The sequence below is a fragment of the Leptinotarsa decemlineata genome, unplaced genomic scaffold, assembly GCF_025532065.1.
Source record: "Leptinotarsa decemlineata unplaced genomic scaffold, Ldec_3_MD MMD2_tig00078422_RagTag_RagTag, whole genome shotgun sequence".
Lineage (NCBI taxonomy): Eukaryota > Metazoa > Arthropoda > Insecta > Coleoptera > Chrysomelidae > Leptinotarsa > Leptinotarsa decemlineata.
Genome location: NW_027412747.1, coordinates 22,079,548 through 22,098,152, shown reverse-complemented (window position 1 = coordinate 22,098,152; position 18,605 = coordinate 22,079,548). Strand labels below are relative to the sequence as shown.

The 18,605-nt window shown below is 36.5% G+C and overlaps 1 protein-coding gene across 1 annotated transcript in view; it reads right to left on the bottom strand.

Annotated features, from left to right (window-relative positions):
* The window catches only part of LOC111503101 (zwei Ig domain protein zig-8), a 296,655-nt gene extending 279,357 nt beyond the window's left edge, over window positions 1-17,298 (bottom strand). Inside the window, exon 1 of the mRNA XM_074186021.1 lies at window positions 16,922-17,298. Within this exon, the coding sequence (XP_074042122.1) occupies window positions 16,922-16,976 (55 nt within the window). The 5' untranslated portion in view covers window positions 16,977-17,298. The remainder of the gene's footprint in view (window positions 1-16,921) is intronic.
* Window positions 17,299-18,605: the final 1,307 nt, after the last annotated feature.

Genomic DNA, 18,605 nt, shown 5'->3' with positions numbered 1-18,605 from the left:
AACAAAAATTTAAAAAAATAAATTTTAAATTTGATTCAGAACTGGTTCAATTACAAAACTCTTTAGCGGCAACACAAGTCATTGCTAACTCGACTCAAAATAAAGAAGATTTGTAAGCATACAGAAAACTAAAATGCATATATAAAAATAAAATAAAACAGTCTAAACTTGAAAGTAATTCGGAGTATATCAATCAATCTAAAAATAAACAGAAGGCTGCCTGGAACATAATAAATGCCAACAGGGCGACTAAAAGGACTAGCAACTACAAATCGGACGTGACTTCGGATGAATTTTCAGAATATTTTGTTAATATTATTGAAGAACTCTTAACAGATTTCGTTGGTGTAAATGATCAAGATTTTCAAAATTTCTTGAAGTTTGCCCCATCCACACAAAAATCTTTTTTTCTATTTCCTGTTACTGTCAGTGAAACTAAAGATATTATTAGTAACCTCAAAAAATCACCAGCAATGGATGTGCTTAACTTGAACAGCATATTATTGAATCTGATAAGGGATTTTCTGATCGAGCCACTGACAAACCTGATGAATTCCTGTATAGAACAGGGTTTATTTCCAGAAATTTTCAAACTTTCTCAAATAACACCTATACATAAAAAGGGAAACTTTGAGGACACAAGCAGCTATAGACCAGTCTCAATCATTCCAATATTAGCAAAAATTTTTGAAATTATTTTAAAAAACAGACTTACAAATTATTTTGAAACAAATAGCTTGCTAACAAAATTCCAACACGGTTATAGGTCAAACAGATCGACAATTACTGCTTTGTGCGAAGCCTATGAAAAAATATCAGACTCATTCGAGAATCAACAATGTTGTATGGCAAATCTCTATGACCTTTCCCGCGCATTTGATACTGTAAATCATGAAATTTTGATAAATAAAATGGAGTACTATGGAGTGCGGGGAAACGAACTGGAATTATTCAAATCCTATCTTATGGATAGGAAATCAAGAGTCAAGTGGCAAGACAATATCTCGGATTTTGTTGTAATGAAACATGGAGTTCCGCAGGGCTCTGTTTTAGGTCCTCTACTTTTTATAATCTATGTTAATGATATGATGTTCAATTTGTCCAAACCAACTAATATACATGTAACTAGTTATGCTGACGATGTCTCCATCATACATTGTAACAGGGACAAATGTATTGTCGAACAAAATATAATGGAATCTGAAGAATTACTGGAAATATGGAACAAAAGCAACTATCTGACATTAAATCTGGACAAAACACAAAGAATCTCTTTCACACTGAACAATACGATAGCTAATAATGATATTAAGTTATTAGGAGTGCATCTAGACGTCAGTTAAAATTTTTTGTCACACATTAGTCATTTATCCAAACGGTTATCGACGGCAACTTTCATTATTAGACAATTGAAGGGCAAGCTAACTGAAGAATTCATCAGGGTATCTTACTTTTCAATATTTCACGCAGCAATGACGTATGCTATAGTTGTTTGGGGTGCATCAAGTCATACAGTCAAAATTTTTGTCTTGCAGAAAAGAGTTTTAAGAATTATGGCAGGGGTTGATTATAATGATCATTGCAAACCACTATTTAAAAAATTTAAGATACTTACACTTCCCTCTTGTTTCATATATGAATGCTTGATTTATATAAAAAATAAAAATATTCGTGGTGATACCGTCAAATATGAGTAGGTACATGAATATTTCACAAGAGAAAAAAGTGATATAAGACTGCCAAAGCCTAGAACAACTAAGATCAAACAATCATCTCTGTATCTATCGATAAAATTTTTTAACGCTCTTCCTAAGAATCTGAAAAACGAAACGTTGAGTTTGAGCAACTTCAAAAAGAAAGTAAAGAGTATTCTGATCGAGGAATGTTTCTACTCCTTTGAAGAGTATTTCAATTACTTTTCATATCCGATACCATATTTGTAATCAAGTAACTGAATTTATGTATTTATGAAGTATACAAAGCTATACATATTTGTGTTTGAATATGGTTTTATTGTCTGACAAATGGTGTTGATTGTAATGGATTTTAAATAACTTAATTATTCGCTGTAATTTTCACATTTTTACTTTCTGTTGTAACTGTTTTATGTGACGTATGTATAAACACTTTTGTGTAACAACATGAATAAAGTATCTATCTATCTATCTACCGCATTGAAACTTGTAAAATTGGGAGTATTTCTGGAAATACAAGGAAAAAACTAAAAATCGGGATTTTCTTTTTCATTTTTCAAGCGTTATTTGATAACATTCAGTCACTGGGCAGGAATAACACAGTTGTCGTAGTTATTAAGTGTTATCAAGCTGTTAATGACAACAACATGTTGTACGGCAGTCATTATTCCTAACAATGACGTTATGAAGACATTGAACGAAATGAGACCCAAAATAAACCCCTGAGGTACACCATTAGCGACAGCAGCCGTGTCTAAAACCTTGTTACCCAGGCTGACTTTTCGAAGGCGACCAAATGATTATGAATTGCAACAACCACACTTCTGAACTTCTGATAATTCATAATTTATGTCGAAGTACTCTACGAATAATACAGTCTGAAAGCTTAGAAAGCTCAGCGTCCTAAATCTTGAAAAAACCAAGCGATGAGTGACTGATTTCTCAGTGAACGCAAAAAATCGCAAGCAACTGCTCCATATATTTTTTCAGCGAAACTCCAATCGAGTTTAACTTTCCAACACCACGTTTCCATCTTTATTCATGTCCTGGCGCGAGCAACAATTTGTTGCAGCCCAAAACTTATTGAGCAGTGCGGAACACACTTATCCTTATTCGATATAATCAAAGGCGATACGTTCCCAATTCTCTTTCTGCACAAGGTTTTTCCGCTCGTTATTTCAGTTGAGTTACCTGACCTACATATAAAGGCAGTATTTCCAGAATTATACCGACACGACCTTTTCGATAACGTTGAGGGGGAGGGACACGTGGTCGAATCAAAAGGTTTTCGAGATGTTTCCTAAATGTTACGACCAGAAATATTGATAGCCTTGAGAAAATTATTGAACTGTTAATTCATAAGAGTATTGCATTTTGAATAAGCTGTACGTATAGTAACAGACAGATAGATTGACTTTCCTGAGAAATACTTTTCGCCGGGCGTAAAGTAGCACTTTATCGCCCAGATTTGCGGGCGTAAAGTAGCACTTTAGCGCCCGCGGGCAACTTCATCGCCTGGCGGGCGATAAAGTAGCCTATATGATCTTTTTTTGAAAAATTGACTCTTGTTGTTGCCATGGTAACATCAATTCTATCATTTCTTGTTTCATTCAGTTGGCGATATGATATGAATACACAGATTCACGGCAGCCTTGATGTATTTCTATCGTGTCCTACATATAAAAAATATATGACATCAAATATGCCGGTTGTTCATAAAATGTTGTATGTATTTCGGGCGTAATTTGCTTTTATGAACCGAGGCTATTTCTTACACGCCGCGGTCCACAAAAGCCTATTTATCGCCCTAGAAATATAAATAATTATTATAGCGTTATAATTAAAATTTGGTAGTATTCGAATCGAAAAAGATATCTATTTCTATTTCTGTATTATGAATGTGGATCAATGTTTAGTTGATGTACCCCAAATTCCATTCTATTTCGAAGCAATTTATTGGAATGAGCAGAATGCTCGGTTTTTATTGGTGTCATTGAAATTACGAGATAAAAGTCGAAATTACGAGATAAAAGTCGAAATTACGAGATAAAAGTCGAAATTACGAAATAAAAGACAAAATTACGAGATAAAAGTCAAAATTTTGACTTTTGAGTCGAAAATATGGTGGATCAAATGAACAAATAATCTTTGGCCCTTCTACGCTTCCGTAGCTCTGTGATATCAAAAATGATGGAGGAAGCCACCATATTCTCAAATATTTGGAACTTCAACATCTTCAACCCTTTTTTTCTATGTCTATGTTCATTATTGAAGTGAAAAGTGTCAAAGAAGGAGGAATAAGGTGTAAAGGGGACCAAGTAAATAGATGCTTGTGTTTTTAAATAGTTTATTTTGTGAAAAAGACGGCTGAAAAGTTGCCCTTTTCTGAACTTTGAGGGGCCGTAACTTTGTAAATAAGAGAGAGCGCCGCTTTTTTCTTTCGGATTCGTAATCTACGCATCAAAATACGTGAGTACACTCAATTTTTTTTTAAATCGCCGGGTACTCTCAAAACGAAAATTGACCCTCGAATGTATACCTATGTAATGAAAAAATTTAAAATTTCACAAATCCATAACATCTGAAATTACATTCAAATCAAAATACCGCCTTGCTGAGAATGAATCAGCGTATTAACCACAATGGAAGTTATAAAATAATAAATTATTGCTCACCTCCCGATGCCGAATAACCTAACATCACGAAAATGTTATTTTTCTCAGGGTCGAAATCAATTCGTTATCTAACAATCAGATTCGAATACGGAATTGCAACATTGCACACCTTTACAAAAGTCGCAATTCCCGGAAAACAAAATGGATTAATCCGCCTAAACGTATTTTTACCTCCGAAAAAGAACCCAATTTATTTTCTAAGTTATCTCCTAAGACCCCGCGATAAATAACTCGTGTTCATTCTTATCAAAATAAGCGAAGGTCACTCAGATCCCCAGTAAACCTCCAGAACGTGGTACCGCGATATGAGCCTCCCTGCCTGGTTGAGAACGGATTTATCAAAGAAGAAACAACATAAAAAATGAAACAATAATATTTGAATGAACTACAACCATTATTATGAATCTGTGATCTTTGATATATGAAACAATTCAATAAACCACAAGTAAAAACAAGTACATACCGTCAAAACACTCATACTTTATTGATTATGAAATTATTCAACTTGTACACTTCGCTTACTATCGCTGTCATGTTATGATCTGAACTACTTTTCGATGACGCACTTAAAAAACTAGGTTCTATTTTCTAAAATTTCTCCTGTGGAATGTTTTTGAATAAATGAAAATAGTTTGTGTAATTTACATGCGAATTCATGATATAGTTTTATGTTTTTTGTGTATAAGTTGAACGTTGAACTTTGTATTTAGGTATACGACTGAGATAATTTGTTCCAAATACGTTTTCCGTTCATATTTGAAGCGTGCATGACTTAGTATGGCAAACTACTTAAACATAATTCACCATGCACTAGAGTGAATGCCCGGATCATTTGCAATATTTCAAAGATTATTTTTGAAAATTTAAGTTACTTCACGAAGGTAGACAAAAAAGCCTTATGATAATCATCGGTATAATGATTTTTACATATATTGAGTCAGAGTTTATGAACATCAAGCAAATTAATATTTTAACACTGGCTGAATTTCAGCGTCACAATTTAAAAATAATTCTGATTCGTCGATTATTCGTACAAGAGAAGTAAAATTATTTATTTAGATGTGAGTGGGAAGTGGTAAGTTATAATTCAACGCGATTATTTGTGTGACTTTTTTTGACTTTTTCCTTCTTTATTAAAAACAATATTCGAGACGCACTGACAGATAATTCACAATCAGTTGGATATAAAAATAATGACACAGTATTACATCTCAGTGACCTACTTTTTTGTTATCGTAGTATTGAAAATTTCATGAAACACACCTTGGAATGATAATAATAATATAAATTTACCTAGTCATTGGACATAACAACAATAGATCCATTTCGACAATATATCTCCCTCTTCATAAATTTTTCAGTCTCAAGAGACCATCTCATGAATAAATTTCGTAATATGAATGTCAAGAAAACCATTTATTGACGTAATCAATTCTCTAGCGCTGTATACTACCCACTTTAGGATCATGAAAAATGTATCAGGATATTTGCAAGTAATTTCGGCCACCAACTTGTGGCACAACTGACGTTTGACATCTATTCATTCTGCCAACCGACGGAAAAGTATTAGCGCCTGGACCCGATCCGTGGAAACTCCATGATTGATGATGGTCGCGAGGTGATGGAGAAACGTCCCACATGATATTAATATTTCGCCGGTGCCGACAATACGATGAGGATGAGACTGGACGCACTATAAAGACGTTAACAACGAATTGTTGATACTGATCGTCGAAGATTTCGTTCCCAAAAAATTGATGTGTACTCGCAAATTGAGTAGATTCAACTGAATGGTCATTTATGAACAATCAATTTTTTTCAACTGGCAGTGCTACTTTCTGAATGTAGTTGATTCACTTTGTTGGAGATTCAAGACTGGAAAAATATTTTTTCATTATCTTCCAGTTGGATAGATAAACAGAATACCAATCCATATATCACGGAGGAACTATGCAACCTCTTTCATATCTGTGTCACACAAAATTACTTCAAGTACAATGATAACTTCTACCTGCAAAATTCAGGCCTCCCAATAGGGTTACCATTGAGCCCCTTATTAGCAGACATTTTTATGGAAACTTAGAAAACACGTGTTTCCTGAAGAATGCCTTATCCCAAAAACACATTTTATTCTGGTTCAGACGATATCCTCGTGGGTTTTGACGGCTCGAAGAGCCGTCTCTACACGTCTCTACTCTACACGATAAGGTAAAATTCACGGTCGAAATAGAACAAAACAACAGCATCAATTTCCTGGATCTCACGATATGTCTCATTGATTTGTTGTTCTACACTATTCTATACTTTCAAAATATAACCGTCCTTCAAGGAGAGTTTAGAAACACTAGTCCAGTCTAATCTATGATATGATATGCGTTGTATGGTCTTTGAAGCACATTTCAATAACTTTTTTGGTCTGACCAACATAATGTTTGACTGGGCCTTCACAAATTATTGGACGAGTCACATAACTCTATAGATTTTCATTTCACCTGAATTGAAGCAAATTATATAGCCATTTTTATATAAACTCAATCCAACCTATTAGTGTATCTTTGGCAAAACAACAATATCCCCAGAGAAATACTCCTTCGCCTAACACGATATTGTATTTGAAAATCAAATGATCCTTTGTGAATTTTTTGATGCAAACTACTGGAAGCGCTGGATAAAAACAACGAGCATAGAAAAAAAGCTGTAAATTTCTAGGAAGTAGCGAATTTTGCATTCCAGGAGCTGAATATTGAATTAGGAAGAAAGCATTAAGAAACGAACCCTTCTAAAACATATAATCTTCTTAGCCGCGACAATGATCCAATTAAGCCCAACTTTATTATCACTCTTAATGAAAGGAATAAGAAAGAAAAAACCTTCATGAAGATAAAAGTGCTTAACGAGTTGAAAATCTCGGTTTGCATAAGAAATGGCGTGCTTTATCATTGGGATCTTGCTTTAATTTCTTGCAGTTCGATCCCAAAACAACTCATTTTTATATTTTAACGTCTTAGGTATGACAGATAGTGAAAGTTATAAAAAAAGCTGAAAGTATCGGGAACCCTGCAAACATAGTCACTGAGCTGATTAGAAGTGATTCATAGGGTAGCTACACAATATGGAAGAGTTTTTTCATCCACATTCGAGGAATGGCAATGGAGAGATACTAAACGATTTTTTGTTATCTCTCTTGACGAAAAATAGCAATTAACAATGAAACGAGAATTACATACGTGAAGATGGTACATTGGACTACAGAGTGTATAGGAAACCATCACTCCTGGACAGAAACCAAACCTGGACAGACAGTCTAACCACCAGTCACAACAAAGGAGAGGGGTAATAATTGAAACGTTGTGTGACAGAGCACAACGTATCTGTGAACCCGAGAGTCTTCCTGATGAACTCAGTTACCTAAAAATGACTTCAAAGGAATAGGGTCATACGATCCAGGAGAGAGAAAGCCAAAGTAACCCTAGCTATAGTGAAGGGAAAAGCTTTCCTGCTCTATGTTGAAAATTTGACAGACCAGATTGGGAGAATCTTAGAATAACCCGACGTGAAACCAATATATAGGCCAATAAAAACCATCAGAGGAAATCTAAGGTCAGCTAAGGACCCCAAAGAACCTTCAGCAACACCTGGGGCATACAAGATTCCTTGTAGCGGCTGGTCGATCTATATTGGAACCACGAAAATAAGTGAAGGTACCAATCTCTCTGAACACAAGAGGGACTGACGACTCGGACAAACCGACAAATCAGCTGTAGCCGAACATGATCTCAACAAAGGAGGTACTCACATTATCTCATCCGAAAATACCGTGATACTCTATAAAAGTCAAAATAATCACCCAAGAGTATATGGAGAGGCAATAGAAATTCAAAAACCCAGGAGCGATTCCATTAAAAAAGGAAAGGCAATGAACATTATTGAAATCGGACTACCTCCCATGTGGGTTGGGCTACCTATCGGGCGCGTCCAAAGGTGGCGGTTAGGGGAACGGCCAGGGGACTGGGAGCCCTTTCTGGGAAGCCAATGTGGCTCTACGGACGGAGTCGTCGGACTCCTGGTCATTGAGAGAAATAAGTAGGGTGAGGGGAACCAAAACTCCCCAAAAGCCTTTGCGAAACATGCCACCGTGGACCAGCATACCCAAGCGAAGGCGTGAGGAATCGTGCCGACAGCTGAATGGCCGCAAGGTGATATGCGGGTACGAACCATCTCCTTGTAGCACTGGGCGAAACCACATTGTGATCAGCCTTCCTTTGTTAATGCGGAGCTCTTCCAGAGTGATCAACTCTTCCCCTGCTACTCGTGGGAACACACATGAATTAAACAATCATAAAAACAGACACAGAAAAAGCAAAAACCAATCCCGCGGCTGGACAGAAATGACCACCTCAATCTACTGCTCGGAATGAGGCTGGACATGGCAGATCACCTCGTGATATAATACTAAGGCCACGGCGTAAGCGCATTTGCGGCGCCAAGGCCAAAAGGAGAAAGAGAGTGATAGAGGCAGGAGTGGTAGCAACTATAAGTGCCTCCTCCACCACTCCACCTCCAACAGCAAGGACACTTCCTGCAGCAAGCGCCAAACGCTCCGCATTGAATGAAGGCATGGAATTGGCTGCCCCTACAGGAAAGCGCCCTCACTTGAGCACCTCCACGGAGGGACTCCAAGAAGGTTGAAGAAGCCGCGCAACGACAGTAATGTCGCCGCACCTTCCAAAACTTTCCCGTAAGCCATCGTGAGACACCTCAAGGTTGCCAAAGAGAATGTGTATTCGGAGGGTCTTGGCCTTCACCTGCCGATATAAAGGAGATGTCTCCTAGTGACCTGTCCAGTTTCCTGGAAAGAACAGTTCATGGAGGACAACTCCTCGGGAGGATGTACAATGGCTCACATGTGGCCTAAGTACTGTGGGTCTACATTCAGCCTCCATACTCTACAGATACAGAGACACAGATCTGGCTAGCTGTTGTCAACGGTACATAAACAAGGACAGGTGATCCAATTGGAAGAAACTGATCCACTGCCAGAAAACCCGAATAATAACATTCACACCACGTTGAACTGTCATACTCAAAGGCAGATTTCAAAGTTTTGAAAAAATATGCTTGAATTATTACCTGATCAGCATCTATATGAGTATTATGAGAAGATGAAGCACACATTCCATTATAACATACTTTATGAGAATATGAGAAATGTACTCATGTCACGATGATAGTATGAAATATGGGGAAGTGGAAGCAAAAGAACGTTTCGAATCATCTGAAAGAACAATTCGTTCAGGCCAGTCTCAACTCCCCACATTGTAGGTTAATGACATCGATCAGAAAACAACTACTCTTCTGGCTAATACCACGAAGTGCGTTGGATTATATCCGACAGGTGTCAGTGCAGGATTCTTCACTGAAGTTATTCCTGCATATGCTGCTGGCGATACAACTGCCTCAATAGATTTTCAATTATTGTAACACACTTGCAAACCAGTTTCGGGCTTTTGGCCACTCGTCAGTGTAAGGTAGTCAATGAGTTCCGATAATTGAAAATCGAAATCCTCCAGAGTGTGATTCCTTGAACTAGGCTGACACGGACAACAAACAATGGGTTTATCATCGCCCCATCTGCGTGTGAATGAGGTAACCAACCGCTTATCCGAAATTTGCCCAATTCCTCATATTAGAAAAGAAAACTTTTCACATATAGTCAGAGGACATACTTGAAGACTCGCTATGAATCAAATCATCTGAAAGTCAGTCTCAATCCCCTACACTCTAGGTTGAGGAACTGACACATATCAGAAAACATCTACTTTCCTATTTATTTGAAGGTGATTGACAATATTTTATGATGAATTTCACTAGTTCGGAGCTCCATTGTCCAATATATAAAATGATTTGAAATCCCTGAAACATCATCAAAAATGATCTTCAGCGGAATGGCTACTCCAAAGCGATGGTAGAAAATATTTTGGCTGAAAGACAGCAGGAGTCTAGCAAGGAAGAGAAGCCGTCACAACCAGTGCTTGCACTTCCCTACAGTAGAGGATTATCGGAGAGGATAAGCAAACTTGGTTCCAAGTACAACTTCAGAACCTGCTTCAGATCCGATAACACTATCCGTGTAGCAGCCTCACGAAAACCAGGCCACCGAACGCGGACTGCGTTTCACCAATATAGGATATTCCGCAGGAATATAGGATATAGGATATAGAATATAGGATAAAGGAATATAGGATATTCCTGCGGAATATCCTATGTTCCTGCGGAATATCCTATATTGGTGAAACTAAGAGGCCATTGAATGTTCGCATTGCCGAGCACAAGAAACACGCACAGTGAGAGGAAACCGGCAAATCAGGAATAGAAGACCATGTTTGGACCCATCAACACAACATCGAGTGGTCCCAAGCTGAGATCTTACACAGAGAGGAACATTGGTTTAGGAGACAATTCAAGGAAGCCGTATACATGTTGTCTAACAACAACAACAAACCTACTCACTCTCAGCTGTAATATTAACAATTTATACTTGAATGGACAAATTCTTGAGAATAAAAATCAATCCAAATTCCTGGGAATCTTCATGGATAACAAATTAAGATATGATCAACATATTTCAGCTTTGAATAAAAAATTGGCATCAGGATGTTATGCATTTTGAATAGTTTCAAATAAACTGAGTTCATCCACAACAAAAATGGTATTTCATTTCCTGATTGAGTCCCATCTGAGATATGGTGTTGCCTTCTGGGGATTTTGCAGTCAACAACTTTGTCATTCATTGTTTGTTTTGCAAAAGCGAGCGGTTAGATACTTATGCAAGGTGGGAGTGCGTGAGTCATGCAGACCATTATTTTTGAGGGGAAAAAATTCTCACTGTCAAGTACTTGTATTTTCATACTTGAAACTGTTTGCCTACAAATTACGTAACCCGGCAAGTAACTGAAAATAATATACATCTTCCTGTTTCAAAAACAAGCCAGACAAAGTATTCTTTGATTTATGAAAGTAAAAAGCTGTATAATCACATACCTTACGAAATTAGGAAGAAAAAAAGCTATAAAAAGAAATCATGTTAAAGATGCCCTTGCAACTAAAGCGTACTACAATCTTAATGAATATTACAATGGAACATTGCTGTGATTTAATATAGGTGTTTTTTTTTGTTGTTTATATTGACACCTATACTTTAAATTATATTTTATACTGGGATAGATCTTATTTTATGGCCATGGCATGTGAACTTATGTTTAAATTGTATATAATTGTTATTTACATCTTTTGAAAGGGACTATACAAACTATTTTTTCTACATTTTGTTGAATTTTATTTTCTATTGTTATATTTTATCTATTAGATATGTGAACTTAGTTTTGCTCAAATTGTGTTTCTGTGTATTTGTGTATTTGAATTGTTTCTTTTCTTGTTTTCTTTAAAGTGCTATATATACCAGATTTTTCAACAAACTTTTTCAATAAGATTATATTTTCTTCGACAATAAAGTATATGTCTATCTATCTATCTATCTATTCAGCCAAGCCAGCGTAGAAATACGCAACATATGGAACGACCCATAAATAGTCGTCTCTCGGAGGAATCAGGCCAGTAATCACCGGAAGACGATTATGGACATTAACAATCGAAACGTCGTGAACTAACTTGGCCTGAAATCTCTTAATTTTTTATTTTTATTTTCATTTTGAATTTCTTTATTTTTTGTTCAATTGTTTTATCTTTACTAGTATTTTATTTCAGTATTATTTCATTTCAGGTTTTTTTTGTTTAATATAATTGTTATTTACAGCTATTTATTTTTAATTCTTCTTTTTCACTTGTTTCAGGGATTTCAAATCATTTTATATATCAGACAATGGAAGTCCGAACTAGTGAAATTCTACTACTCTCCTGGCTAACGTCACAAAGGACGTTGGATTATATCCAGGTATCAGCGCAGGATTATTCACTGAAGTTATTCCTGCATATGCTGTTGACGATACAACTGCCGCAATAGATTTTCAGTTATTGGAACATGCCAGACTGGTTTAGGCCTGATTGGCCATTCGTCAGTGCAAGGAAGTGTCCATCATCAACATTTATCATCAACTTCTATCATTTTTTAAAAGTTTTTTTTCCTTATACGAGGAATTGGGCAAATTTCGGATATGCGGTTGGTTACCTCGTTGACAGGCAGATGGAGCGATGATAAACTCATTGTTTGTTGTCCGTTTCAACCTATTTCGAGGAATGATACTCTTATCGGAAAAAGTCATCTTTATGTTGATGATAGACACTCCCTTTTATTGACGAGTGGCCAAACAGCCCAAAACCGGTCTGCAAGTGTGTTCCAATAATTGAAAATCAATTGCGGCAGTTGTATCACCAACAGCATATGCAGGAATGACTTCAGTGAAGAATCCTGCACTGATAACTATCGGATATAATCCCACCCTCTTCGTGGTATTAGCCAGGGAAGTAGTTGTTTTTTGGTAGGTGTCAGTCCATTAACCTACAGTGTAGGGAGTTGAGATTGGCCTGAACGAATTTTCCCTTTAGATGATTTGATTTACAGTCAGTATATCCACTTTACCCAAACATTCATTTGGATTTCACATCAACCAAAATGTGCGCAGTTTCAACGAGTGTCAAATTGGCCTTTCAGATCATCCAATTTTTGTTGTTTTGGCAACGATTATTCATTGTTCAGAATTTCTCTCTCCCTTAAACACCTGCTTGAGTTATGAGTCTTTGAGTTATGGAATTGTATACTCTGTATTTGTCAAACTGTTCCGTGTATCATCACATAAACAGTACACTGCATAACTCAAATGATGAATACCTAATATTTCCTCATGTTTAATAGAGTGGTGTTGAAATTGAAACGTTCCGAAATTAATTCTCATAGTGTCGTGCCACCCATACATTAATTTGGATTTATGGAATCGTTTAGTTTCAAGAGGAGAGATGTGGGTTCTAGAACAATTATTTGGTTTTCGTGCTGAGTATCATTACAAAATAAATGATGACTATGACATATTTACTTGCAATAGCATGGGCAGGGGTTGATATATATTGTGAAGTGGTTTTCTTTCATGCTGGTGGAAGAATTTTGTGCAAAACTCACTTGGAAATAAGGTGCAAAGGTGGAACGCATGGTTTTCCGAATTGAAAATTCGTCTCAGTGAATTACAGGTCAAGTAAAAGCTGTATCGACGTTTATCAGTAATTTAGAAAATATCCTGATTGATGTGAACCAATTATTGAGATGTTTCAGTATTGATATCAAAATTCATTCATGTCCTCGATGAATTCCATTGTCGCATTTAATATTAGCTTCAGGTTGAGTTTGAAAACAACCTGGGCTGATCTTCACCTTCTCAACTTTATATCTACAGGGCTATTCAAATTCGTTTCTGTACATGGGGATCTCGTAAACGATACGAGATAGAGTGTCGGTTAAATTGTGGCAAGGTTGCGTATTTCAGAGACCTATTCAATGGTGTGAAAAAATCGAATATAGCTCTTTTGGTTCTGGAGATATACAGGAAAAATCCCAAATTATTTTTGCCTACATCTTCTTTATTCGCAGACATATTGAAAATCTGTCAACATTTTGCTATAGGCACTTGATGTGGGCTATCAGAGTATGATCATGAATCTTTTATATAGGGTGTTATCTGACTTGGGTCACCCCCATCTTTGAAGTTTGAAATACGGACCTGTATTTTTTGTTGTAGTTTTTGGATCGTGGACGTTCACTTCATACTGACAAATTAAATTGAATTTTATGTTTTGGGATGCTTCCGTAATATTTGATTATAATTGTGTGAATTAACAAGAATGAACAAGAATATACCGCGGAAGCAGAGGGTATAAACCCAAAAAACAATATAATACATTGAGCCCCACACAAGAAAATGTCGTTTTAAGAATTTTCTCATATCTTCATAATATATTCATATACTAACATTCGATATATTATCATGAATTTCTAATCAAAAACTGCATTCCGTCACACCAATATGCGTTAAAGAACACAATAATTGTTTGACATGCTCAACGCTTTATTCCTATGGTGAGTTGAATACGTTTTGATCATCACAAATTATCGTTGACATGAAGAATATTTCATCTATGCCTGAAACAGAATGATGGAATTGCATAATCCATCATCATATTGACATTCACCCGTCTATTTTGTCCATTGTAATTGCTCTGTTGAAAAATATACCAGCACAAGTTGTGAGTACTTGACGCAGAACAAGGAACACTTGTCAACCACCTTCAAACATCCGGAGACCATTTTATGGAATAACTCAAGAACTAGAGGAAGATATCTGTGGAAGAATATTTTCAGGAATACTTTTCCCATCATGGTTCTGAATGATGATATCCTTTGAAAAACTGTAAATAATTTCCGTGACAACATCAATTTGAACCACTTCGTCTACTTTGAGTTTAAAGTTCGTTGACTTCAAGTCTGGCAAATGGTTAGGTTAACGGAAATGCATAAAATAACAGTTTTACAAATGATCAGTTAAGGAGATAAAATCCGAACACAACAAGAAGTAGCTCGCTAATTTCATGAGAAATTAGCGAGCTAAGCTAAGAATAATAAGCAAAATAGAGGAGCAGTTTCGCGAGCTTGGTCATGTGGGGCAGATAAAGCAGCTGCCAATGCAATGAGTGATGAATTCAAATTAGATGTGATGTTTGAGTTTGAGGAAAACCCAACTACATCGAATAGACAGGCATTCACTACATTCTATGTTAGCCATACATCGATAGTAAACATATTATGTGAAGATAAAATGCATCCTTATGAAATGATACCTACTCAGGAGCTCATGGAAGACGATTTTGATAGGAAAACTCATTTTTGTGAGGAAATGATGGACATGTTGGATAAAAATATCATACAATCAGAGGACGTTATGTTTTCTGATGAGTGTACTTTGTCTCTGAACGGTCATGCTACTGGTCAACGGAAAATCCTCACTGGATGAGAGAAGAACATACGCGATACCCTCATGAGGTTCATGTTTGGGCAGGGATTGTAGAAAACCATATCGTTGGTCCCTTCTTCATTGGGGGCAACTTGTATGGCGATAATTATTCGACACTACTTCAAAATAATACAATTCCAAATCCTGATCCAGGAAACCCTCAAGTTCCAGTGAATACTATATGGTTTCAGCAGGATGGAGCACCATCACATTACCAAGTTAATGTCCGGCAATACATCGATACATTTCCAATCGGTAGATAGGGAGGCGAGGATCGATTGAATGACCAGCGCGATCACCCGATCTTTTATCATAAGATTTCTTTCTATGGGAAAATGTGAAGAGCAATGTATATAAAACTAAACCTCCAGATTTGGATGACTTAAAAGTCATCCAAATCTGGAGGTCACGCCTGATATGTTAAATAATGTTAGAAGACAGTTTTATTTGAGATTAGGATGTAGCCAAGACGTTCGGGGTAAACATTTTGAACATAAACTTCGTTAGCATCCACAGTTCTTTCCACATTTTAAGTTTTGAGTGTATTTTATCGAATTTCGATAACCACATTATATTAATTTATTTTATCTTAATTGTTGCAATGAACTTGTAAGTAGTAACACTTTTGAATAGGGTATATCACAAATCTATACTTTCCATATAAAAAATTGGGGATTGTACCTGACATTCGAAGGGGGTCAAAAGTAGAGGTGTCAATTTTACGTTGAAGAATGTCAAATTATGATTTACATTTGACGTGTTTCGGTTTTTTTCTCAAATATGTACAGTAACCGAAATAATGCCTTCATTCCATTTTTCTTTTACACACTGTATAAGTACGAAAGTATCACGCTATTACTGAGGTCGCGGTTTTTGAAATATACGATTTGTATGTGCTTCCCCCAAATTTTTGCTACGGCTACCTCTATTCGCTAGTGATCTCCGCTCACGTCATTCAGTCCAAAACCGGATTTGCAGCAGAGATTCCATAATTCAGGTAAGTGCAACTTCATTTTGCTATTCGTATCCATACCCACTGCTACAATTCAGGTTATTGTCCGAACGTGTGACCCTTCAACTGTTAATTATTCCAAATCACTTAATCTGATCTCAAAGTCATCATCTGTACCAATTAGTCCATCAGATACGTATCCAAATTGATGATTTTGGTAGCATTACAACATATTCAATATGTCGAAAGACCTGGGGAGTTTCCACATCCAATTGTCTGGTTGGTGACTTTGAGACTACAGTTCTCTGGAGAACTGGAAAGCACAATATCTTGAATTTGCATTAATATTATATCCTATTCTCAAAGTGATGTAGAAGTTGGTCCAACTGATGCTGCAGCTGATGCTGATATGTTAGCTGCAGTACCCAACGAATTGATCAATCATAATGATATATCATTGGATTGACACTTATTGGTCTTTGTACCCAATCGATGGAAAGCCTCATGAAATTCATTTTCCACGCCTCAACTAACATTTCGAACGACACTTTTGACTTGCGTCAGCACAAACATTTCTCAAGGACTCACCTGTGAGGAAAACGAAGTTGATGCTGATGAAGAAAACTTGCTGCAGTAGCTCCATGTCTGAATATGTTTTCCTACAGCTCACTATCACTAACAATCAAACTCACGGTGCTACGCTAGGTGCAACTCACTACAGAACTTTTTCCCAGATCACAATTCGTTACTTTCACTCATCATCGTTTCTTCAACGGAAGTAAATCTTATTCCCGAACTTCCTCAAGGTTACCTCCGCTAATCAGAGTCAGTTACAGCACTGGTTGGAAACGCGAGCAGAGAAGCTACCGCGAATGCATTCAGATCTATATTTCGGATTTCCACGCTTTTCAGGAAGCGAGCCGCACCGCGGGAGGATGAGCATATCTCTCGATGTTAACGTCGGAGCCTTCAAGAAGCGAATGGCAAAGAGACGCCTAGTTGCCCTGTTCCAGCTAGGCGCCTGCGCCACCCTTGTAACTCTATTGAAATTACTGGTGATAACACAGATATAATTTTGATGTATCGTTGCACCTGATGCTTCTGTCAAAAGATAACTCGATCGCTAATTGTTGTATTTTTAATCTACGTCACAGGAAAATGATAGAGCTCTGATTTGAATTCCCCTGGGCTGGTGAAGTTGAAGGTGACTGAGTTGCACGGTTCTATGAATGGTGGGAAGATTGGGCGGGATTGATGATGACTTCGTGAATTCAAGTTGACATTTGAGCTTCCTGCAGGAACTTAAGTTGTCTGTCTTGGGGAGTTTGATTATTTCAGGAAATTACGTTTGATAACGATGCAGAAAAATTTCGAATTATGAAGTGATGCCTTCCCAAGAATTGTAATTTACGTTGGATCTGAACAGTTGCTCATTAGGCAAATTGGAGAAATGGAAAGGTTATCACACAAAAGAAGAAAAGCTGTAAAATTCAACCTGGTTTTATAATAAGTATGATAATGAATGAAAAAACGTTTTTCGGCTCTCTACTTATTCTTTCGTATATTAGTTGAACTTTCATACATGTTCTACATATATTCATGGGGAGTTTTTATTGTAGTTGATTTCTTTTTCCTTTCTTTGCGAGTCTCTAATATTTTTTGTTCAATGGTGGCGGAGAAAAAAGACAGCTCCTTCCCCAAAAACTTATTTCTCCTAAAAATATTTAGTTTTTCGAGTAATGGAAATGGTGTTTGTTGCTTGAGTATATGAATCAATTGAAGTGAAGGGGTTTTCCTTAGGCGCTTCTTATCTTCAAATTTTAATAAAACAAAGTGGGCGAGAGTGTGTATGAAACAAGTTTTGAAAAACATTAAAAAAGTTCACTTCAGGTGATGGTAATTGAATAAAATTGCTTTTTGTAAATAATTAGTTTAATAGTCATGGTTATCCAATCAAAATAAAATGAGATACAATGACAGAAATTAGTGATATGGCAATTTGAAAAAAAAAGAAGAAAAATCGGCTCTTTCTAAGCAACATGTGTTTGAAAGAGCAAGGTATGTGCTATGAAACAGCCGGGTTCGTCTTTACAAAAAAACTATCCATTTGTTATATGAATTTCATCAAACTGTCAAATTGCTTATTTCTCTGAAAATCAGTTGTTGATCAGTCTCAAATCACAATCTTTCAACAATTTTAAGCAAAATAATGTATATTTTTTTAATAATCAGTCTCCATTATGAGATAATTGATTGACTGAAACCTTGTAAA